The sequence below is a fragment of the Eumetopias jubatus genome, unplaced genomic scaffold, assembly GCF_037043125.1.
Source record: "Eumetopias jubatus isolate StellerSeaLion01/CBP00866 unplaced genomic scaffold, mEumJub1_p1.0 scaffold_17, whole genome shotgun sequence".
NCBI classification, from domain to species: domain Eukaryota; kingdom Metazoa; phylum Chordata; class Mammalia; order Carnivora; family Otariidae; genus Eumetopias; species Eumetopias jubatus.
In genome coordinates this window covers 35,180,568-35,204,662 of record NW_028274823.1, presented here as the reverse complement: position 1 = coordinate 35,204,662, position 24,095 = coordinate 35,180,568, and the positions used below count along the sequence as shown (strand labels likewise).

Sequence of the window (24,095 nt, the reverse complement as noted above, 5' to 3'; positions counted from 1 at the left end):
CGGAAAGATAGATGAACCCTGATAAATATATATACTTGTGTTTGACTCAAAATGAACAACTTTGGAGTCTACCTAAAGGGACATGAATAAGACTTGGAAGTTACGAAGGAATTGTTTGGCCATAATTCTTGCTGTGGAGACTGGGCGTCAGCCAAGACTTTACTTTGAAATTTCTGTCTTCTGCTTCTAATCTTAAGGCATCATAACATACAATTCTTTTGCCACTAGTCCAGTTTGTTCTTTTATGATGAGGAAGGAGGCACTTTTAAATAACAATTATTTCCACTATAATTAAACAAATCTTCTTCTGTTTGCATTATATTTGTTACTCTATTGTATACACACTCTGCTTGCTTAAACTTGCCCCAGTGACTACTTCACAGAAAATTTCTTTAGAAGTTTTAAAGTCTTTGACTTCTTAAAGTATTAATGGGATTTGCCAAAGTTGTAGTATCCGAATGCTTGACTAGATATAGTAGCAGGACAACAAGCTTGTTCACACAGCTCCTCCAGCAAGCATTTTTTTCCTTAGACAATCCTAAATTCATTTGAAGTGCCAAAGAATTAAAGGAAGATGTCTTTGGGTTTACTCTTGAATATAACAAGACCAGACATCTCACAAAGTTTACCTTAAGGTCCAGATATTAGAAAAGTATGCTGCCCTTTGCAAGAGCTTAGATTACGAAGGATTAGTCTGAACCTAAATGACTTTTGCCTTTTTTGTCCCTTTTTGTTCCAGTGCCATAATTCTGGAGGCTTACGGTTGATGTGCTCGACTACATATATGACTTATGCTCATACTTTCAGTTATTAATATAAATTTTGAACTCATAGATTTTTGTGATTATTTTGAGAGTAAAGGTTAGAGCTGTTTTGTAATTTGGAAAATTACCCTCTAAAATGATTTTTTGAAAACCAGAAAAACAAAAAAGCAAACACCATAACAGTTACAAAAATAATACATGCTCGCTGTTTTTTCTTATTTAATTTTAAGTAATTACAGACCGACAGGAAGTTACAAATACAGTTCCGTGAGGTCCCATGTATATTTTATCCAGCTTCCCCCCACTGTGACTTTTATACAACTACCTACAGTTATCAAAATCAGGAAAATGACATTGCATGTTCACTATCTAAAACAAAAAGCCAAACCTATAAAAATGTATAAAGAGAAAGCTCTCATTTTTTCCTCTTCTTCAATCTCTCAGTCATCATTGTGTTTCCCTGCAGATCTTTTAAAATGTACATTTAGTGGCGCCTGGCTGGCTCAGTTGGTAGAGCATGTGACTCTGGATCTTGGGGTCATGAGTTCAAGTCCCACATTGGGTGTAGAGCTTACTGAAAAAATAATAAAAAAATAATGTAATGTACATTTAAACACACACAAAAGCACCTACTTGTGTGCACACGTGTAGAATTGTTTGCTTTTGGGGGATAAGAGGATCATTTATGCTATAAGCTACATTTTCCCTGTAACACTACATGATTTCATATTGATAAATATAGATCTGTTTTATTCTTTCTTATTTCTTCATAATGTTCTATAGTATAAATATGCCATAATTTACTTAATAAACCCCCTTTTGTTGGACATCTATGGACTCCTCAGTTTTTCTACATATAAATAATGCTGCAATTAGTATCCTTAAACAGATACATTGAGCACTTGTATAAGTATTTCTCTAGGCCTTTAAAAGTGGGATTACTGAGTACTATGAAAATAGCACTCAAAAAAATTGTACCAGTCAGAATTATTTTTAAGAGACGTACTTAGCAATATGACTATAAACAAAAGTAACAGATTTATGAGAAAAAATTATTCATGTAAGTGTGTATTTGGGCAAATATGGAATATTTCTTATTTATAATATAAACATTATTATATTGTGATTAATTTTGAGGTAAATTTTCAGTGTGTTACACAAGGAGTAAATTTTTGTCTCCATAGACTGGGAATTATAAGCTGGTGTATAATGTAAAGAGAGGTAGTCCCAAATTTAAATGTTTTTAATCATCAATGTTCTTTCTAATTTTTTCACTGAAAGGGATAGGTTAAAATTTTTAGAATAGTCTACTAGCAATGAAGGATAATAGTAATAGCTGGCCTTTATAAATATACATCCATTAAACTGATTATTAGATATAAACTCAGTATTGGCACTATTCAACAGGGAACTTTATTCTTCTTTCAACATTAATTTCACATATTTGCCAAACTCCCTATTATTCATGTATAAGATATATTTTTCCCTAATAATTGTTTTCTTTTTTTGAATAGAAACATTTTTTTCTATTATAGATTTCTTTGAGTTGGGAGGATAGATTATGAGAAGTTTAAATATTTAAATGCTTTGTCAGAAAAACAGCAATAATTATTGCACTCTTTAACATACTAATGAGTATTCTAACCAGAACCACCATATTCACCATATGATCTTTTTTGCTGTGTAAGACAAAATTCCTTACACTGCCTTTACAATATTTGCCATATCCAGTGTGAATCTTACAACAGTGTTCTAAAAAACTTTACCAAGAGTTCTTTTTGAACGCAGATTGGTTATACATACAAATAAAAGGAAATCTTGTATAAATTAAGCCACTCTAACCTGGTTGTTTTAAGCACTTAACTTATAAATTGAGGAAATTAGATCCTAATCCTACTTTACATATAAATTTGAACAAGACACTTAATCTCTCTGAAGCTCAGTTTCCCTTTTATAAAGTATAGAAAAGCCTGTACTTCACTGGAATGAGACGTTCAAGTGAAAAGTTGTACACAAATACAACTAATGGTCTAAAATGGAGATAAAGAAAAATTAACAGTAGGTGATTAGTGAACTTTGTGTAGAGACTCTATCAGTCTCTCGGGGTCCATTCAAGGTAATCTGTGTGTGTGAAAGGGTCCCAGGCTCAAACAATATTTATGCAAAGGCTTTCCAGTGGTTTAAATTAGAAGCTTTTTCTTGTGCATTAATCTCTCTGATTTTCCTTTTGTTGCAGAAAAGACACAGTCCTTAAACTTCTTCGGCTTCTCAGAGTGTTCTGTGAAACACAATTTAGTTCAGTTCAACAAGCTTTTATTGAGTATCCTAAGGGAGAAGTAAGAGCTATTATCTTTGCCCTTAAAGGACTCATAAGTTGGTTAGAAAGGGAAAACAAACATACCCCCAAAACTAGGTACATGGACATACTCCATGCTTTAGGAGTGAAATTTTGGGGGCCAGCAGAGCCACCCATCCCCATATTTAGATGGCTGAGAGACCTCAACACTGCTAACATTCAGGTAGCATTCAGAAGGGGTGCATTCCATGTCCTATATCTATAAAACCATATACTAAAAGAAATTTAGTGGGTTTTTGTTCAGTAGTGACTTTCTAAGAGCCAAGTGGATATGTGTCATCGTGAAAATTTTTACTAATATATATTGAAAGGATAAAATTGCTGAAAGGATTATTTGATTTTTTCTTTTTTAATATTTTATTTATTTATTTGACAGAGAGAGAGCGAGAGAGGGAACAAAGCAGGGCGAGTAGGAGAGGGAGAAGCAGGCCTCCCGCCAAGCAGGGAGCCTGACACGGGGCTCGATCCCAGGACCCTGGGATCATGACCTGAGCTGAAGGCAGACGCTTAATGACTGAGCCACCCAGGCACCCTGGGATTATTTGGTTTGGGAATAATTTATAATATTTTTTTCCTGAACTTAATTCTTAGGTGTACATTACAATGCTTTAGTACTTAACAGTAAGTGACAGTTTAGTCCCTAGACTGTTTTACAATTTATAGTTCTTTCTTTGACTCTCATTCAGTTACCTTCAGTCTTTGATTCAATGATTTTCATGGTCATGAAATCCTAAGACTTGAGAATTGGAAGATGCTTAAGACAATCTAACCAAACCTCCTACAAACTCTACCCTTAACCAGGGCCCTTGCTGCTGCTCCTGATGTCTTGAGAAAGTCTATGTTCAAATAGAGGCTTCTTTGCCCTTTTGAAAAACCTCATGACAGCCTTCATCATTTCTTCCTGAGAGCTGGTGTTTCTAGAAGATTAAAATGTTTGTGGCACCTGGGTGTCTCAGTCAGTTAAGCGTCTGCCTTCAGTTCAGGTCATGATCCCAGGGTCCTGGGATTGAGCCCCGCATCAGGCTCCCTGCTGAGTGGGGAGCCTGCTTCTCCTCTGCCTGTCATTCCCCCTGCTTGTGCTTGCTCTCTCCTTCTCTCTCTCTCTGTGTCAAACAAATAAAATCTTTAAAAAAAAAAAGATTAAAATGTTTGATTACTCATTCAAGTGAGGTACTTTCTCCCTACTCTTTCCACATCTTACTCCTCTCCTGGCCTCCGGACCTTTTTACTGTCTCATTCACTCATTGTTTTGTTTACTGTGTATCTTTTCACTTCTACTCCTCTTAGGGTGTGCCATCATGAAGACATTCCAACGTAAATGGCCCTACAACTTCAGTGCTTTGGCAGAATGTTTTCCTCCCCTCTCATCTTAGAATCCTGAGGTACGCTAACCCAGGAGCTCTCTAGTGGGAGCTAAGCACCCTTTCACAGACTTCACAGCATGAATGAGATCCTGTTCTCCTAATATCCCAATTTCCATTTGTAGACCATTGTTCTTCCACTGTTGAGTGAAAGCTCCAGCCCCTTTGAGCCTCCTTCATTCCTCTCTGTCACCACCAATCTCTCATTGTGACTTTTTTTGTTTGTTTTTTAAAAAAGATTTTATTTTTTATTTTTTATTTATTTATTTTTTAAGATTTTATTTATTTATTCATGAGAGACAGAGAGAGAGAGAGAGGCAGAGGGAGAAGCAGGCTCCCAAGGAGCAGGGAGCCCGATGCGGGACTCAATCCCAGGACCCTGGGACCATGACCTGAGCCGAAGGCAGACGCTTAACCATCTGAGCCACCCAGGCGCCCAAGATTTTATTTTTTAAATCATCTCTACATCCAAAGTAGGGCTCACAACCCTGAGATCAAGAGCCACATGCCCCACTGACGGAGCCAGCCAGGTGCCCCTCACTCTTGCTTTTGCAGTTGAACACTTTATCTATATTTACATGCATCCTCATTTTCCTCCCTCAGACTCATGTAATAGATAGCCATTTTATTCACGGTTCTCTCATCTTCCAATGTCCATGACCTCATCTTTCGATGGGAGTTGTTTCATTATTCATCTGCCTTTCCTCCACTTTATCCTTTCCCTAAATACCTTAGCCTAAAAACATGTTCAAATCTTTCCTACTCGAGAGAGAGAGAGGGCGGGCAGGGAGATATCTTCTCTAGTCTCATTCTAACATTTACAATCTCTTTTTTCTTTTCTCCTTTGTATCCTCATTCTTTAAAAGAATTATTTATAATTATTTCCTCATATCCCCTTCATTCCTCAGTCCACTCTCTGCTTTGCCACAGTGCTCAAACATCATTCACTTAGGTCACCAGGGAGGGCCAGAAGACCTTTTTATCCCTTATTTTATTGGTTCTTTCTGCTGTGTTTGATAATGTTGATCAAATCCTCTTTAAAATTCTCTCTTCTTCGGGGCGCCTGGGTGGCTCAGTTGGTTAAACGTCTGCCTTCAGCTCAGGTCATGAACCCAGGGTCCTGGGATTAAGCCCCACATTGAGCCTGCTTTTCCCTCTCTCTCTGCTGCTCCCCCTGCTTTTGCTCACTTTTTGTCAAATAAATAAAATCTTAAAAAAAAATTCTCTCATCTTCAAAAGCTATATTCTCTTAACATTCTTTTTATGTCTTTTTTGTGGCTTCCTTTTCCTGCCCCCTAAATGTTGGTATCCCTGAGGTTTTTGTCCTTAGAACTCTGCTCTGTATACATTCTGCCAGGGTGAACTCATCCACTCTCCATCAGATCTCTGGCACAAATGCTGTATGCCCTAGATATGTATGCAGTTGCTTGGTACACATTTCCACTGGGATGTGTGTCCTACATCCTGTGTGGCCAAAGCTGTCAACACATTATATTCCCTCATTCTCAGATCAGATCTTTTCATGTTCTCTGTTACGGTTGATGGCATCACTCTGCCATGCCCCACATTCAATCATCGTGGCCTAGGGAATTTTCCTCCTAAATATTTCTCAAACCCATCCTCTTGTTTCCATCCTAATGACCTGCCTACTACCTATCCATCCTCCTCTCTCTCCCCCGCTAAGCACAACTGTTTCTCATCTTTGTGCTTTTTCTCATGCTGTCCCATTTGCTTGAAATACCACTGCCTTTCTCTTGATTAACTCCTTTTTTAAAAAGATTTTTATTCAGTTATTTTAGAGAGAGAGAGAGCTCAAGCAGGGGGAGAAGCAGAGAGAGAGAGAGAGATAATCTCAAACAGACTCCACGCTGAGTGTGGAGCCCGATGTGGGGCTCGATCTCACAACCCTGAGACCACAACCTGAGTTGAAACCAAGAGTCAGACTCTCAACAAACTGAGCCACCCAGGCACCCCATGATTAACTCCTTTTTGAGACTCAGTTTAGGTACTACCTCAGATGCCTTCTTGGGTTTACCTCGCACTCCCCAAACAAGATTGGATGCTCTAATAATAGCCTGTACATAACTCCATCAGTGTAATTAGCATCTTAGTTCATAATTAGGCTTTTGTGAATATGTTTTCCATTGCACTGAAGAACTCCTTGAATCCAAAGACTGGGTCATCATCATCTTTTCATTGCTTGTGTCAAATTGAGTGCTTGTCACATGCAAATGTGACCCCTTCATTTTACAGAACAGGAAGTTGAGACCCAGAGTTTATCACTCCCTTAAATGACCAATTCAAAATGAAAGTAGCTTGATTTAAAAAAAAAAAAAAACTGAGTTGGGAGGGAATTTAATAGGGCATAGGATACATACACTATTGGTGTCATAAGAAACAGTACTTTTTTCCAAGTGAAATATAATTGGATAAACAAATAATATCCATAGAATATTGATTAGGTGAGGCATTGGAGGGGCTTGATTTTTCCCAAGTGGTTACAGTTTCTAACATTCTGAAGCACTGTGACCAAATAGCAGATATTTAAAACTTACTCCAAAAAAAGGGGTGCCTGGGTGGCACAGTCAGTTGAGTGTCCAACCCTTGGTTTCGGCTCAGGTTGTGATCTCAGGGTCCTGAGATTGAGCCTAGTGTCAGGCTTTGTGCTCAGCATGGAGTCTGCTTGAGATTGTCTCTCCCTCTCCCTTAGCCTCTACCCCTGCTCTCTCGTGCACTCTCTCTCTCTCAAGTGAATGAATAAATCTTTTTAAAAAAATTATTCTGGAGGCACCTGGGTGGCTCAGTTGGTGAAGTGGCTGCTTTTGGCTCAGGTCATGATCTCAGGATCCTGGGATCGAGTCCTGCATCGGGCTCCTTGCTCAGCAGGGAGCCTGCTTCTCCCTCTGCTGCTCCCCCTGCTTGCTCTTTCTCTTCCTCTCTCTCTCTGACAAATAAATAAATAAAATCTTTTTAAAAACATAAAAAATAAAAAAAATTATTCTGGAAGAAAAGAAAAACTGACTCATTCTAAGTTGTAGTGTTTGTTGAGTGTTTCCTTAAAATCATTGAATACTCTGTTATTACCCCAGAGTCTTATTAAGAATGAAATTCCTTTTATGGGGCACCTGGCTGGCTCAGTCTGTAGAGCATGCAGCTCTTGATCTCAAGGGTGTGAGTTTGAGCCCCAAGTCAGGTGTAGAGATTACTTAAATAAATAAAACTTTAAAAGTATTTTATTAGGGGCACCTGGGTGGCTCAGTCGGTTAAGCGTCTGCCTTCGGCTCAGGTCATGATCCCAGGGTCTTCTTTTCTTCTCCCTCTGTTGCTGCTGCTTCCCCTGCTTGTGCTCTCTCTCTCTCTCTCTAATAAATAAAATCTTTAAAATATATATATATTTTAAAATTAATTTATTTTCAACCAATCTGTAAATATTTAATACTTCCAGCTTTCTTACCTGTTTGTTATCCCTCTCTCCCCTTCTTTGTCCTCCTAATTATCAACAAACTTTACCCCCTCAACTGTGTTGAGGGTGCTGGGCCAAGTTCTGTTTTATGTATTACAAGGAAGAAACTCTTATGACGAGTTTTTTCTGATGACTTGGTGTACACTGTTAATGCAAAGTGTCAATGGAAACAATTATTTTAACAGGATGACACAGCCTATTTTGCTTAGAAATGTCCTCACTTCCTGTTTAGGTTATCCAGAGGTCAGGTAGGGATTTCTTTTTGCACTCCCATTATACAGATTCATATCATTCAAGCATTGTAGGACTTAGATCACAATCTATTTAATTCCACTGGCTGCATTCATCTTCCCAAGAAGATAAGTCCTTCCCCTCCTGTTTTTATTTAGTTTCTCTTTTTATCTTTTAATTCTGTAACCTGTAGTGAAGGTGTGACGCCAGTGGGTCTTTACCCACAGGTGCTTTTTAACTAAGCTTCATCTTAAAGTTTGTTGCCCATTTTGAAGTTCATGTGGATACCTGCATTAGTCAGAATGTCACAGTGTTGTCACTGTTACCCTGCCCCAGAAGTCTAATAACTAAGCACTCAGGCATGCATCAGGCCCCAGAGTAAGCCATGGCTACCTGCTGTGTACTCCTACCTAGTGAATCAGCTTCAGTGTATTTGATAACTACCCTTTTTTTCAAATTTAATTATGCCTTGAGGCTGTGGAAAAACTGAATTTATCTGTTGAACCAAACTAAGCAGCAAGTGTTCTGACATGTTGATTGAGCAAATTATTATACCCGACAAAAGGGAATTACATATACAATCAGGCTTGGAAGTAACTGGATAATTAAGGGTTAATAAATTGTCTAGCATAAAAGAAGTGCCTTTTAGATTCTGGAAAAGTGAACTAAATACATACCTTTTTAAATTGTTTGAATAAAGATTACAAAATATTTTTAAGATTTGGAAGAAAGAAATGAACGAGGATGCAAACCCCCTTTAAATACAAATACTCAGTGAGATAGTGTAATATTCTTTGACTTAAGTGGAGACCACAGAGATTCTTATTCTCTGTATTTCCATCATGCTAAGTATAGTAGTCTAGCTAACTCTTCATTCGTTTGGGAACCCATGGCAAAATGGTAATGCACCTATATTTATATTTTAGGACATAAAACTGAGACCGTGTCTCTAGAAAGCAGAACAAATGAGATACACATCTGAAATTAAATTCCCCATTTCACCAGAGTGAAGTCTAGTTATGCAGTGACTGGAACGGGGTCTCCACTTTTGTCACTGCCTACTAAGGTATTACCATGGAAACTATCCTCCTTTTCCTCCTGTAGTGGTTGGAATTTAATGGTCTTGGTTTGTTTTATTTATCTCAAATGGCCTGAGTTCCATTTTAAAGAAGATAAGATGACTCTAGGGGCCGAAGTATCTGATTTTAATTTTAGTTCAGCTTTGTCTTTTCAAAAGCCAAAAGTCTGTATTTATAACTAATGGCAAATTATAAACTATACATTACTTGATTTACTAATATTTTAGAGTAAAACGTATGTGACTGATTTTGTTGAAGACTAAATTAATCTATCTGTTAGATTCTCCAAGTTTTTGTGTGCCTTATTTTAAATCACAACTGTGGGGAGGAGGGGAGAGAAACATCCACTTAGATTCACAAATTTTTAAAAAGTGGTTATTAAAAAAAAAAAAGTGGTGGGCGCCTGGGTGGCTCAGTTGTTAAGCGTCTCCCTTCAGCTCAGGTCATGATCCCGGGGTCCTGGGATCGAGTCTCACATCGGGCTCCCTGCTCGGAGGGAAGCCTGCTTCTCCCTCTCCTGCTCCCCCTGCTTGTGTTCCCTTTCTCTCTGTGCCTCTCTCTGTCAAATAAATAAATAAAAAACCTTAAAAAAAAAAAAGTGGTTATTCCCTCCCTCTTTCTCTTCTTATCAATTAAAGTGTGTTTAAAGGAGTACATAATGAAGCTCCAGCCTAGTCTAGCTCCCTTCATTCAAGCAAGTACTATATCCTGGAGTATAGACACATCGTATATTAATTTTTCTTCATTGGCTCATCATATTATCTTCATTGTTCTAGGTCTTACACAATTTATACAAACAGATCTTATTTCTCCATAGCTTTGTTAAAGCAAAATGACTTACAGAGAAAATCAAAAGTCTAGTAAATACCTCTCATCATGAGATTCAGGGTTTGATTTTCTGAGTATTGGAAGTAAGAGCTTTATTGGTGAAGTAATTACATAAACTACTTGTTACATAAATGCGGCAGATGACGTAATGAATCTGGACAGAAAATTGAATGTATGACCTGGGAATGTTTATTTAACATGTTTGATGGTGGCATCACTGGTTTACAAAAGGTAATCTCGGAGCAGAACTCTGGTTGTGAAATATTTCTAGTGCATTCTATAGCACAAATTAATCAGTCAATAAATCGACTAGTCTAGCTTTCAAAATAATTATAAGGTGTTACTAAAAATTCAGAGATGTTTTAGTTATTAATAGTTCACATTAAAGTAAATAATATAGCTATCTTATTAGTATATAAGATGTGAGTTCAGCATAGACTTATAAAATTCTGTGTCACAAGGTAGCATATACAGTTCATCTCAACATACATTTACTTGGTGCCTACTATATACCAGAAACTGGGCCAAATGTGAAGATACAGATATAAGCAACACAAATTGCCAGCTTTGAGGCACTTACAAAGTACATTATTAGGAGGAAGTAAAGGCACTTCAACTGTTGGGATACTGGAAAGAGACTGGGCTGAAATAGCCGTGAATCACTCAATCTACAAAAGGAATTGATATTTAATTCTTTAATGGGTTGGTAGACACATCAATATACTGTGAAAAATCCTGTGATAGAGATGTGGCAGGAGCTCTGAGGACATGAAAGGAACAGAAAACCCAACCCAAGCCCTGGGGGGCTTCTTGAGAGAGGCAGGATTTAAATTTTGAGAAATTTAAATTTTATGGAATAAATAAGAGTTACATGGGTGATGAAAGAGGGGAAAGGGACTCCACACAGAGGAAAAGAAAATGAGCAACATCCTGGGGGTCATCATGGTATTTAAGAGAATTCCTTGTTTAGGAGCTTAAATTACAAGGCAGGAGAGGAAGCCAAAAGGTTGACCTTGTAGGGACCAAGGGTCGGCATCCCGAGATGGTCCACTGTGGCATGAACATTATTTTGGGCTAAAAGCAATTAAAACCCAGCAGATACAAGAAAAGCTCCTTACCTCCCCCTCAACTGCGTGCTTGTACCAGGAAGAGAACTATTAACAGAGACTCCCTTTTACCTAAGAAACTTCTCTGCATAATAGGGCAACATTTGTTTTCCAAACATCTCCTTTTACCTTCCTGCTAATGGTCCTTCTTCCCTTTGTATCCTCAGACCCTACTGCTGTCTCTAGCTCATTTAAGCTTCATGTTGCCTCATTGTCTTTGGAATTTCCATGTCTGTGTAGATTCTCCATAGGTAAGCTATTAAATTTAATTTTCTCTGCTTAATCTATCTCATTGCAATTTGATTCTTAGTCCAGTTAGGAGGATCTTGAAGGGCAGAGGAAATTCTTTCTCCCCAACAACCTGGATTAGGTGCAGGATCCCTTTGCATTTCATGTTAAAGAATTTGAGATTTATCTTGAAGAAGTTGGGAAGCCATTGACTGTTTTAAGTAAGTGAATGGTATGATCACATTTGTATTTTAGCTGGATCTCTCTGGCAGCAGTGTGGAGATTGATGGATCTGGGGTATTAGAAGGGAGAGGCAGAACAGGATAGGTGATACCAAAGGCCCCAGGGTAGAGATCATGATACCTGAACTAGAATAGTAGTAGTAGTAGGGATGGAAAGTAGGAAGCAAGTGATTTCAAGAAATATTTAAGAGGTTAAGTTGGCACAGTTTAGCAACAAGTTAGATGCCAGAGTTGTGAAAGAGAGGAGTCAAAACAGACTGCATGATGGGACGCTGGGGTGGCTCAGTTGGTTGAGTGTGTAACTCTTGATCTCAGTTCAGGTCTTGATCCCAGGGTTGTGAGTTCAAGCCCCACATTGGGCTCCATACTGGGCATGGAGCCTACTTAAAAACAAACTAACAGACAAACGGGGTACCTGCTGGTCTCAACCAAAACAGACTGAATGCAGATTTCTGGTTTGGGTAATTAGGTAAATGCTATTGTTCAATAGGTAACCTACCTTTTAATATCAGGAAGCTGAATTAGGTAGTCTCATGACTGAAGAAAAACAAGCCAAGTATATATGTGAAGGTATTATAAAAATCAAAATCATACTCAACTATTTGAGGTAAATGTACCTGAGGAAACTATCTGAAATTTTCTTTCCTGTTTTGGATAATTATAGGGATTTTGCTTTTCAGAAATAGAGGCTAGAAAAATTCTTGATAATAATTTTATTAACATATTTTAGCATTTATAAAGAACTTTTAGGAAACTTTAGTTAAATATCTATTGTTATTTGGGTTTAAATATATAAGTAATTTAAACCCCAATTGCCAAAGAATTATTTTAAAACTCAACCATATAAGATGTTAATTTCTTATGTTACTAATGGAGAGTCAGAAGATCCTCTTAAAAGCTTATGTAACAAATTCTACTCCCAGGTATATACCCAAGAAAAATAAAAACATATCCACACAAAAACTTGTACATGAATGTTCACAGCAGTATCGTTCATAATAGCTGAAAAACGGAAATAACCCAGATGTCCATTAACTGATGAATGGATGAACAAAATGTGGCATATCCATACAATAGAATATTATTTGGCAATAAAAAGGAATGAAGTAATGACATATGCTACAACATGGATGACCCTTGAAAACATCATGCTAATTGACAGAAACTTGTTACAAAAGACCACATGTTATATGACTCCTGTTTGGAGAGTGACTGCTAATGGTATGGGGTGATAAAAATATTCTAAAATTGATGGAGATGGCTGCACAACTCCTTGAATATATTCAAAACCATTGATTTGTACACTTTAAATGGATGAATTGTATGTGAAATACATTTCAAAGCTGCCTTAAAAATTTTTGTAAAAGTAACAGAACAAGAAATAGCAGTTTAATTATATTAAAGTTATAAAAGCAAAAATAGAGGTGATAGCAATCAAAAAATAGGAAGGTTGTCTAAGGTAAACTGTCATATGTGATAGCTGCAAGCTGATAAATCAAAAATTAGAAAATATTTAGAGACACTGAATTACAAGTGATTTCTTGTATTTCTTGATCCCAGGGTTGTGAGTTCAAGCCCCACACTGGGCTCCATACCGGGAGTTAAATGTGATTGCTTCTAAGAATGAGAAGCAATTAAACAGAAGGAGTTACATGTGATTGCTTCTAAGAATGGGAAGGGTGGGGCAGGGGCCTTTGGTTTTTATGATTATTAACCATGTATTACTTGGTAAAAATAATTTTAATAAATTAACCACAGAAAATCATATATCTGTATGTATATGTATGCCATTTTAGCCATGATAGTGACCAAAAAATTAAAGATAAAGCAAATGTGGATGTGTATAAATCTGATTATGTAAATTCCATTTTTTGCCTCTTTTCCCAAATTCCAAACCGACGCAAGGAGTTTATCTAGGAGTACTACATAGCTTACCATCAAAAATACTTTGAGAACATTCTACTTCTACTGTGTGCAGTTCACCCTAGTGAAATGACCCGAAGAGGTCGATGCCCTTAAACAGTCTCTACAGAGTGCTGTGCCCAAAGCTTGCTCCTGGTCTTATGTAGGTGGGAGTGGAAAAGCCAGTGGAGGACAGGTTTGGCAAATGGGACATTTGAAGAGGGTAGGTGTGGGTTAGGGGTCATGTGTATCAGAAAGCATGAGGCAGCTTGAGGGCAGTTAACACCTGAGCGCAGAAAGTGAGGTGAGTGGAGGCACAATACTGCTGCATTACAGTTTTTGGCTAGGCCCTTTCTGGCTACTACTTAAACTTCTCTTCTGTGCTTCATGTGGAGTTTTCCGTATGTGGTGTTTTCAGATAGTTGGAAAGGGGGTAAAGCCAAAAGCTTTAAAAATCATATTGAGCTCATCATTTGATTTCAACATCTATTTAGAAAAAGGACTTGTATTTTCCCCCTTTGGGACTGATTTAGTAAGACCCATTTTTCTTGAATCCCCAGTGCCTAATTGCTCATATTTCTTCGTTAAAGCTGTATTATGGTTTAGGATTTTCATTGCTGTTTACATCTCTGAAGTGCTCTAGGAACCCTTGCATTGGCTTTCTGTTTCGGAGGGAGAGGAAAAATGATCTGCTTTACTTTTGGAATCTGCAAAGCAACTCTGAGGTCCCAGGTGGATTTGGTGTTTGGAAAAGGGAATTTGGGGGACTAAGGTTGACCTGAGCCCCCAGGTCACTGTTCACATTTACAAAAGCAAACCTGGTATCCCCAATTGCTTTTCTCTTGAGGTTGGCTTAGCTTTATTTATCTTCTGTCTTGGGTCACTGCCCCTGAGGTGCTTCAAAAGCAAAACCCAAAAGACTCAAAACAAAGAAAGCTAAACCAGATTCAAGGAAAAAATGACCTGGCACTCTGAGTTCACTTTTACAAAGGCAAAAAGTCACTTCAAGAGTTCCATAGAATGGTTTTAAGTCGGCCTAGATTCATTGTGTCATTTGCACAAAGTGATCTCAACAGGTCCAAGACTCCCAAGTTTCTTGGGTGGACACTGGGAGTGAGACTTAGGATGAGAAACTGTCAGCAAGCCAGATGCCTTGACACAAACGAATTCTTCAGTGATTCTGAAGTGATTCAACTATTTTGAGCATATAAATGGGACCACCCATGCAACCATATCTTTCCTTAAGCTAAATCTTTTTGTTTGCTGGACACACACAGGGAATGCTGAGGAAGTGAAACTTACCACTCACTTACAGATATTGGCATAAGTCCACTTTATGTTATCAGATTAGTTATGAAGGGTATTTTTGAATCCTTGGTGAAAAAAGAAGTTAGGATACTAATTTTAGATAATCTTATAAATCATGATGAGATAGAACTAAGGCATCTTATTTTGCTATTCATTTTTGTATGATCCATACTTTGCTTACTTCCCAAAAGGATTTAAGGTAGAATTATTTTACTTGACTATTGGAACAAACCCATTTATAGAACTTAATACCAATTTTCATTATAATATGCCTGACTTTATCCTTTAATAAGTAATTGTAAAATTGCTTTTGAATAATCTAGGGAAGATTTTTGTTTTTGTTCATGTTTGATCTACATCTTTGAATATCAGGTATATATGTTAATAAATTCACCTGTTGAGACTGTGTCTTACTGTTTATTTACAAGACAGAGAGATTTTGTGTAATTAATAACATGTATTATTTGTGTAACGCCATCTGAAAGGGAGCAGAGCTTAAGGTAGAGAAGTGAGGTTTTCCATAACTTAGGTTTTAATATTAAGGATATATAGTGCATCCTGTGAAACCTGACCAACTGTGAGGGAGGGACCCCAAGGCTATGATTGTGTGTGGAGTGAAGATGAGTGTCAGTGGTTTTTTTCTGGCACCACTCCACTTTCCTCATCCCTTCCTATCACACTCTTGCTCCAGAGCAGGCATGTTCTTTTTAAACTATTCCAAAGATCAGAGATCATGAACAGGCATGGGTAGCAGCCTATAAAATGAGCTCATTGCATAACTCTCGCCTGGCATAAGGTTAGGGTAGGACCCAAGAATAATGTCCTACTTTTGTGTTACATCTTTTACTTCAATAGAACTGTACTTTAACTCGCCCCCCCTGTGGCTGGTTCTGAGTTTCATGCCCCCTGTAACTTCCCTCCCCCTCCATTCAGTATCTCCTATTGTCCAGTTGCCCCTTTGCCCTGTACATGCTTCTCATCTTCCCCAGTCCAGCCCCTCCTCCTTGCAGGATTCTTTCTCCCGCAGTCCTTCTGTCCTTCCCTCCCTCTTTCCATCTACCCTTCAATTATTCTCCAAGCAATGAAAAATAAAGCTTCAGTTGATAATAAAAAAAAAAAAGAATTGTACTTTAAAATGTGAAAAAGTGGGATTACATCAAACTGCAAAGCTTTTGCACAGCAAAGGAGACCATCAACAAAACAAAAAGGCAAGTTATCTAATGGGTGAAGAGATTTGCAAATCATAGATTCGATAAAGGGTTAATATCCAAAATATATTTAAAAAAAAACTTACACAACTGAATATCAACCCCCCCAAAACAATCCAGGACTTGAATAGACATTTTTCCAAAGAAGATACATAGATGGCCAATGGGCACATGAAAAAATGCTAAACATCACTAATCGTCAGGAAAACGCAAATCAAAATTACAATGAGATTTCCCCTCACATCTATGAGAAAGACAAAGAAATAGCAAGTGTTGGCAAGGATGTGGAGGAAAGGAAACCCTTGTGCCCTGCTGGTAGGAATGTGAATTGGTGCAGCCACCATGGACAGCAGTGTGGAGGTTCCTCAAAAAATTAAAAATAGAACTGCCATAAGATCCAGCAATTCCAGGGCATCTGGGTGGCTCAGTCAGTTGAGCATCTGTCTCAGGTCATGATCTCGGGGTTGTGAGATCGAACCCCGCTGTCAGGCTCCACGCTGGATGTGGATCCAGCAATCCCACTTCTAGGTATTTATCCAGAGGAAACAAAAACACCAATTTAAAGAGATATATGCACCCAGTATGTTCACTGTGGCATAATTTACAGTCACCAAGATGTGGAAGCAACCAAAGTGTCCGTCAGTCAGTAAATGGATAAAGAAGCTGTGGGAGATATATGGAATATATATATATATATATTATATATATATATAATGGAATGTTGTTCAGCCGTAAAAAGAAATGAAATCTTGCCATTTGTGATCACATGAATGGACCTAGAGGGTATTATGCTAAATGAAGTAAGTCAGAGAAAAACAAATACTGTATGATTTCACTTATATGTGGAATCTAAAAAAAAAAAAACAAGTGAGCAAACAAAACAGAAACAGACTCATAAATACAGGAGACAAACTGTTGGTTACCAGAGTGGGGAGTGGTTTCAGAGTGGATGAAATAAGTAAAAGGGTTTAACAGGTACAAACTTCCAGTTGTAAAATAAATAAGTCACAGGGATGTAATGTACAGCATAGGATATATAGTCAGTAATATTGTAATAACTTTGTATGGTGACAGATGGTAACTAGACTTACCTTGGGGATCATTTTGTGATGTATAAAAATATCAAATCACTACGATGTATACCTGAAACCCATGGGATATTGTATGGCAATTATACTTCAATTTTAAAAAGTGAAATAGGACCTTGTAATAATTACGGATGAGGGACACTGATAGACCATTCAGAAATATTAGAGAAAGAAAAGAATTGGTTCTTTCTCTAGAAAGATCATTTAACTCTTACTTACATTAGATCTAAGTCTTTATCATGAGGGAATCTATTTTCTTTACCAGTGCCCCAGGGAAAGGCCAGGGAACAGTGGAGGGAAGTCAATTGACTACATTCACTTGCCCTAGTTTGCCCACAGGCCCACACTGGTGTTTTCCAGAGAGCTGTGAGCATAAGCCAAAGAAGTCTGTAGGGTGCTCATTTTTTTATACTCTGAAAAGCCTAGGAAAAAGCTCCCGGGTAAACTTGGGATGGTCTGGCATCATCAATCAGTAAGTTATTTCTTGAATGTCTACTGAGTGGTTACACTCTGCTGAACACACGTCATGCATTTGCCTGCCTAGCTTTATGAAGTTTGTTTCTATTTACTTATTAAATGCAGTATTATGCATTTGAAAAATCCTTACACACATGGAAATGAAAAATCAGGATAGGAGGGCAGTGTGCTTCCTGGCCCGATACTTCCTCTGCACCTGTATCCATGCATCCTTTGGGGCACAGACACAGAAATGGTGCTTGAGTCTATAGCCACTGGGTGCGTGGGCTGAGAATAATGAGCAAGCAGTCACTGGCTCCTATAGAAATCAGCAGCTTCTGTCTTAATATTAAATTGATTGTAGCAGGGCACCTGTGTGGCTCAGTCATTAAGCGTCTGCCTCCGGCTCAGGTCATGATCCCAGGGTCCTGGGATCGAGCCCCACATTGGGCTCCCTGCTCAGCGGGGAGCCTGCTTCTCTCTCTCCTTCTGCTCCTTCCCCCTTTGTGCCCTCTCTCTTTCAAATAAATAAAATCTTCAAAAATAAATAAAATAAATTGATTGTAGCTTCCCTGTATGTTAACTGGAATTTAAATAAAAACTTGAAGCTAAAAAAATGAAAAAATTAAAAAAAATTTTTAAATAAATTGATCGTAGCTTCCTCATGTGTTACTGTAGTTTAAATTTCTAGGATTGTGTGAATAGTTTTTTTTTTCTTTTATAATTTCTTCATGTCAACATCAAAACATTACTTGTTTCCTTGTTAACTGTCACCTCCCCACTTTCCCCACTTAAAAAGTAAACTCTAGAAGGACAGGGACCATTTGTCTCATTCAGACCGGATCTCTGGCCTAGCTCAGTAACTAGCACATTATAGGTGGGCAGTCAATATTTGTTGAATGAATAAATGAACCTTACCCAGATCATTAGCCTTTTTTCCACATTGTCAGTGAGTTCCTTAACCATGAATGTTCAACCTTATGCAGATTTCCATAGATATCTACAAGTTAATGATGCACAATGTATATTTCTATAAAATACTAGTGTAAATTTAAAAGCATGTAGATTAGACTTGTTGACATGTAGGCAGGCAGGTTAAATTTTATGGTTCCTGTAATTTCTAGTGATAAGAGATTTGCATATGAGTATCTGACCACATGTGAATGAATATTTCTTTATCTAGGAGAGTCTGTTTTTTTGCTGTTTTGTAGAAGAACCAGTTCTGTATTCACTGTTGGAGTTGGTGTAGGTTTTAAATTCATTAAATAGACTTCTCCTTTCCCACCCGGGGGTAGATCAACCCAAGAGAAAAAGAGACTTATTTTAAGGCCTCTTCCTCTTCCAAACCCCAAAGGTCATGTTGCTAATGCCTTTTGGAAAGAAAGGGAGATTACAGCCGGTGTATTAAGTGGTTACTTTCTGCTGACTGTGCGCATGCCCACACATACTTGCGTAAACACACACTTATACCTAAAAGAGGAGTCCTTCAAAATGAGGCTTTTGTTAACAACTGTGTGAGGAGTATTTATTACTGAAATTTATTTTAATATATAAATATGTAAACCTTATTTCTAAATCTAGAGTTAATACATAGCCATTGTGGAATATTATGAAAATGAAGAATTCAGTAAGTTACCCATAACCCCACCACACAAATAACAACCATTCTTAACATTCTCGAAAATTTTCTCCCATTCTTTTTTGATGGGTGTTTATGTAATTTTAGTAGGAACATTTATCACAGGCATCTTACCAAGATACTTAAAATTTTGTGTAAACATCGATTCTAATATCTACATGATACTCATTTTAACAGATAGATATACCTCACTACTTAACCATTCTCTTAATATTGAGACTTGGGCCATTTTCAGGCTTCCCCCCCCCTTTGGTTTTTTGATAACACAGTTAAAATTTTTTAGATTAACATTATTATTCTCTACCTTTATTATTGTTTCCCGAGGTTTGAGTCCTAGAACTAGGATTACTGAATCAAAGGGAATGGCCATTTTTATAGGGTTCTTAAACATGTATTATAAAATCACATTCCAGAGATGTTATGCCGATTTTCATTTTCACTGTCAGTGTGTGTGAAAGTTAACTTTTCCCTCTTTGTGAAAGTTGCTTGTTGCTAAGCAACAGTCAAAAATTACACAGAAGTTAAAATAAATTTTAAACTTTAAATAACATTTCTTTTCCAGACAGTATATTCTCTTAACATTGTTTCAGTGTAGTTTTTGTACCAATATCTTAACTTTTGATGTAGCCTAGAATGTTATCCAAAAGAAAATAGAGTGGCTTTTAATATACTAGTTACTATTTTCATTATGGAATTTTCACCCTTTTATGGGAACGTCTCTACTAATAGCTGTATATTGGATGGGAAAAGAGTCAGACAAGTCCATTACCTTCCTAAAGAAGAGCTATTTTTTTGTAACCTTTCTTTAGGTTTTAATCACCCCAGAAGTTTTATCCCTCCCAGAGTCCGTGGCTTGGCTCCCATATCCTATGAGTAAATACAAATGCTTCCTTCAATTGAAAGCAAAACCAATACACCCCTTACTTATAAAGTGAGTTAAGACAAGAAGAAAGAATAATATAAAAACTGAAGGAAGGTAGTAAGTAAAGTATTTAGCTTTCTGAAACAATTCAAATGGGGATAGGAAGTTGGTTTTAAATGGCTTAAAGGAGATTAGGGTTTTAAAGTTGGATAAGGAGTTTGGTGCTTTGGTTTAGGCACGGCATTGCTTTTAAAAGATTACTTCCATATTTGACAACAATTCTAACTGGAGATTATAAAGCAAATAGTCAATTTTAAGACACTACGGAATACAAGAGGGCTTCTTTTTGTTGTTGTTTGTTTATACAAAATGATTGCCTAGAGTTAACAGGCTGAGTCCTGAAGCCCTCATTTCATAATACTGCTGAGGATCTATCACCAGGGAGAATCCAGCAGAGGTTGTTTAATGCACTTAATTGAGATTATCTGAGCTTTTGGTTTAAATTACTTTGGGAAAAGTCTAGGTACAAACGGCTTCTTTGAAAGGTAAACATACTTAACCTCTAAGAAAAAAGGTTCAATTTAAGTTCTTTGAAATTCTTCAAACAGGTAGTAGCACCAACCCTTATTAATTAAATTGGAGTATGAACTGAATAATGAGTAAAGATTAAATCTCTATACATCAGGTACAAGTGTTAATATAATTCTATTAATAGTACTTTCATTATTTTATAATTGCTTGAGAATGCAATCAGGTATTATATTAGAAAAGCAACACCTGACAATTTTAGTAATTTCAAAAGTAAAAAGACACTATGTGCTGTTTTGGTTATACAGTATAGTTAATGATAAAGTTTTAAAAATGAATTCCTTATTCTGTTCCATCTAAGAAGCAGGTCATATTAAAGTGGATCAAGAATGGCATATACTGTATGTATTAGCTATGGCTAAATAGTCAAAAGTTGGTTTAACATTTTTGCCCTATCTTCCTCAGCTCCTTGACCTGTTTATGGTTTGGGATTGGTCTACTTATCTAGCTGATTATGGACAGCCAGCTTCTAAGTACCTTCGGGTGAATCCAAACACAGCTCTTACTCTTTTGGAGAAGTAAGTATATTCTGAAGACTTTTTTGCACAACATTATAGCATTTTGTGATTTAGTGATGATTGAACAACTAGAGATTTTCAACAAAAGAAAAATGTCTAAATGGAGCTTAAAAGCTCAGTCCATTTTAATGACCAAAACATAAGCCTCTTTCTTTCCTGGTTGTAGTGTTGGTGTAGTTTTATGAGATTGGTGTTCCTGTTGATGTGAACAAAATTTTGGTGCATCTTGTCCAATTAAAAATAATAGAAGTTTAGTTGTTACTTTTCCCCTCATTATGTGGCAGATTTTCTTTTCACTTAATCACATTTCATTTTAGGTATCACTATTAAAATTTTCTATTTTTGAATTAAAAATGTATATTATTTTCCCACATTTCAGAATATCTGTGATATATTTGATTTCAGAGGACAAAAGGAACTGTTTAAAATAAATGTAAATTTATTTTACCATGCCATGAAACACTAGTGAGGCCAAAAAAAAAACCAAAAAAAAAAAACCCGCTGCTTTAAATTTTCTAATGTTATTTTTCTTTCACCTTGTCTTGCTATGAATGTGATTTGCAGAGTCCATAAAGGGTATGTATTTTAGCCTACATTATGGAATGATATTAGAAAATATTATGATATTAGAAAGCTTAACATACTTTAGATTTACATACTAATGCAAAAACTCCTCTTCATATAGAATGTAAAATAAAGCTGCTAATATTTTCTGTAGTTGCTCTGTATTTTTATTAGTACCTATTTTCTTTGAAGTATATTTTTCAAGCATAAGGATTAGTGTGAGATAATTCAGAGCATGCCAAGATATTTTACTTGTGACAGCATAGCTTTTAATTTCCCTTTACCAAGCCTCTTCATTCATATATATTCCTAGGATGAAGGATACTAGCAAAAAGAACAATATATTTGCTCAGTTCAGGAAGAATGATCGAGACAAACAGAAGTTGATAGAGACAGTTGTGAAGCAGCTGAGAAGTTTGGTGAATGGTATGTCCCAGCACACATAGACTTGGATTGCACTCAGTGACACCAAATCTGTGATTCAACGTTGATCTCTAATGGGTCATGATACAGTAATTTGTTTGCAGAATTTAAAAACACAGAAAAGAGACACTGATGAGAAATTAAACAAGAAACAATAAAAATATCATTTGTGCAGATTTTTAAATAATTGGATACTATTTTATATATGGAAAGTGTGACAATTTTTTTCACTTTTAAGGAAAAGCAAAACGTAATATTTAAATCAGGTCAAATATTGTATATGAAATTGATTGTAAATTCATTAGAAAAAGCTTATATGCCTCTATATGTAAGTATTCTTTTCTATTCAGACTTGAATGACTTTTGTGGTTTTTTTCATTAGTATCCAGTTTTGAAATGTAACCATGTCTGATATGGGAGTATTTCACTGTCATTTTGTAACTGTTAACTTTTATTTTCATCTCAATATGATTTAAGTAGACTAAATTTTCCAATTCTGCAGATTCTGAGGGGGAAATATACAAATCTTTAAAGGTCCCTGAAATCAACCTTGATTTAACTCAGTAAGAATGTGAGTTATTTGTTCTGCTTGGGTGGTTTAATTTAATGCTCTGAATATGAAGAAAAGGTGTTTGGATTTTCTAAAGATGCAATGTTGTTTCTCTCTAACAGGGTTAATATTTCTAACTATATTGTTTGTAGCTGACCCCATTCTAGGATTTATTTGGATTGGTTTGGTTCAAGTTAAAAGAGAGGACAGGAACGAAGCGGGGTAAACCACTTCAGGTGCTGCTTGTGCTAAAGTAGATATGTTCCTACACACACAGACGTTACCACAGGGGTCAGGTTACTTTCTTCAAATAGCAGATCTCAGTACCTATCCTCAGTATGGAAACAAGCCAAACCAAATGAATTCTGGAAAATCTAAAATGAATGTACATTTTTTTCTGTGTAAATTACTATGGTCCAAATGGTAGTTATCAACCTGACCCTAACTTTTTTTCATTGTATTTATGCTGACTATTCCTTTTGCATTTTCAGGATTTATGCCTGTAAGAAACTTACACTTGACTCTGTAAAATAAGTGTAAAGAATTATGTCCGTTTCTTGATTTTGTGATGAAATATTAAAAAAAAAAAAAGGTTGAGCAAGTTGTTGAAAATGCATTGCTGTTGCATCTATTCAGAGCTTCCTGATTGAAAAAACTGCTTCCTTCAGAAAAACTCTTATTCCCTAGTTATTGGAATGGGGAGTGTCACCAAAACAAAGATAATAAGCATTTATTCTCTTGACCATCTCAATTCTAAAGTACTTCACATTTTAAAAAATACTACATGGAAAACGTGGTAATTCTTCAGGCACAATAACGTCTGGAAGTTAGAAGAGGAGCATTGAACAGCTAGCTCTTTTTTGAAGACTGGAATGTGGCTATCCCTCGCGTGCCTTATGTAGCCCTGCAGGGCACTCGGGATGTCTCCCTGGCTTTGGCTGAGGCGTCCCCGGATCCGGAGAGACGCCGCCTTTGTACTGCTTGGAGTAGACCACTGTGGGTTCGTAGCTATGAGATTCACTTTCTTCTGTAATGCATATAGCAGCCCTGCCACTCCCCGCCAACCCTCGGGTTGCACTGTAGGGACAGGGACGCAAGAGCCCAGGGGACCAGACACAAAACACCGGAGAAGCAACCAGGTAGACCGACTGGGGTGGGATGGGGTGGCCTCCAGAGTGGGAAGGAACGGTGAATTCAGCCCTATAGAGACCCGAAACGCCCCCGAGATATCTGCTTCTGGTGGGATTAGGGTGTCTCAGTGAAGCTTTGGGCAGCAATGACACTACCATCTTTTGCAGGGGCCCTGGAGTGGTAGATCAGAAACCGGGGCG

At 37.1% G+C, this 24,095-nt stretch overlaps 1 protein-coding gene across 4 annotated transcripts in view; it reads left to right on the top strand.

The window, feature by feature from the left end:
- The window catches only part of EXOC6 (exocyst complex component 6), a 227,377-nt gene extending 204,029 nt beyond the window's left edge, over positions 1-23,348 (top strand). For all 4 annotated transcript variants that reach the window (XM_028098444.2, XM_028098441.2, XM_088019985.1 and 1 more), the window contains 2 exons: positions 21,115-21,227; positions 22,105-23,348. In XM_028098444.2, coding sequence (XP_027954245.1) covers positions 21,115-21,227; positions 22,105-22,237 — 246 coding nt within the window. In that variant the 3' untranslated portion in view covers positions 22,238-23,348. The remainder of the gene's footprint in view (positions 1-21,114; positions 21,228-22,104) is intronic.
- Positions 23,349-24,095: the final 747 nt, after the last annotated feature.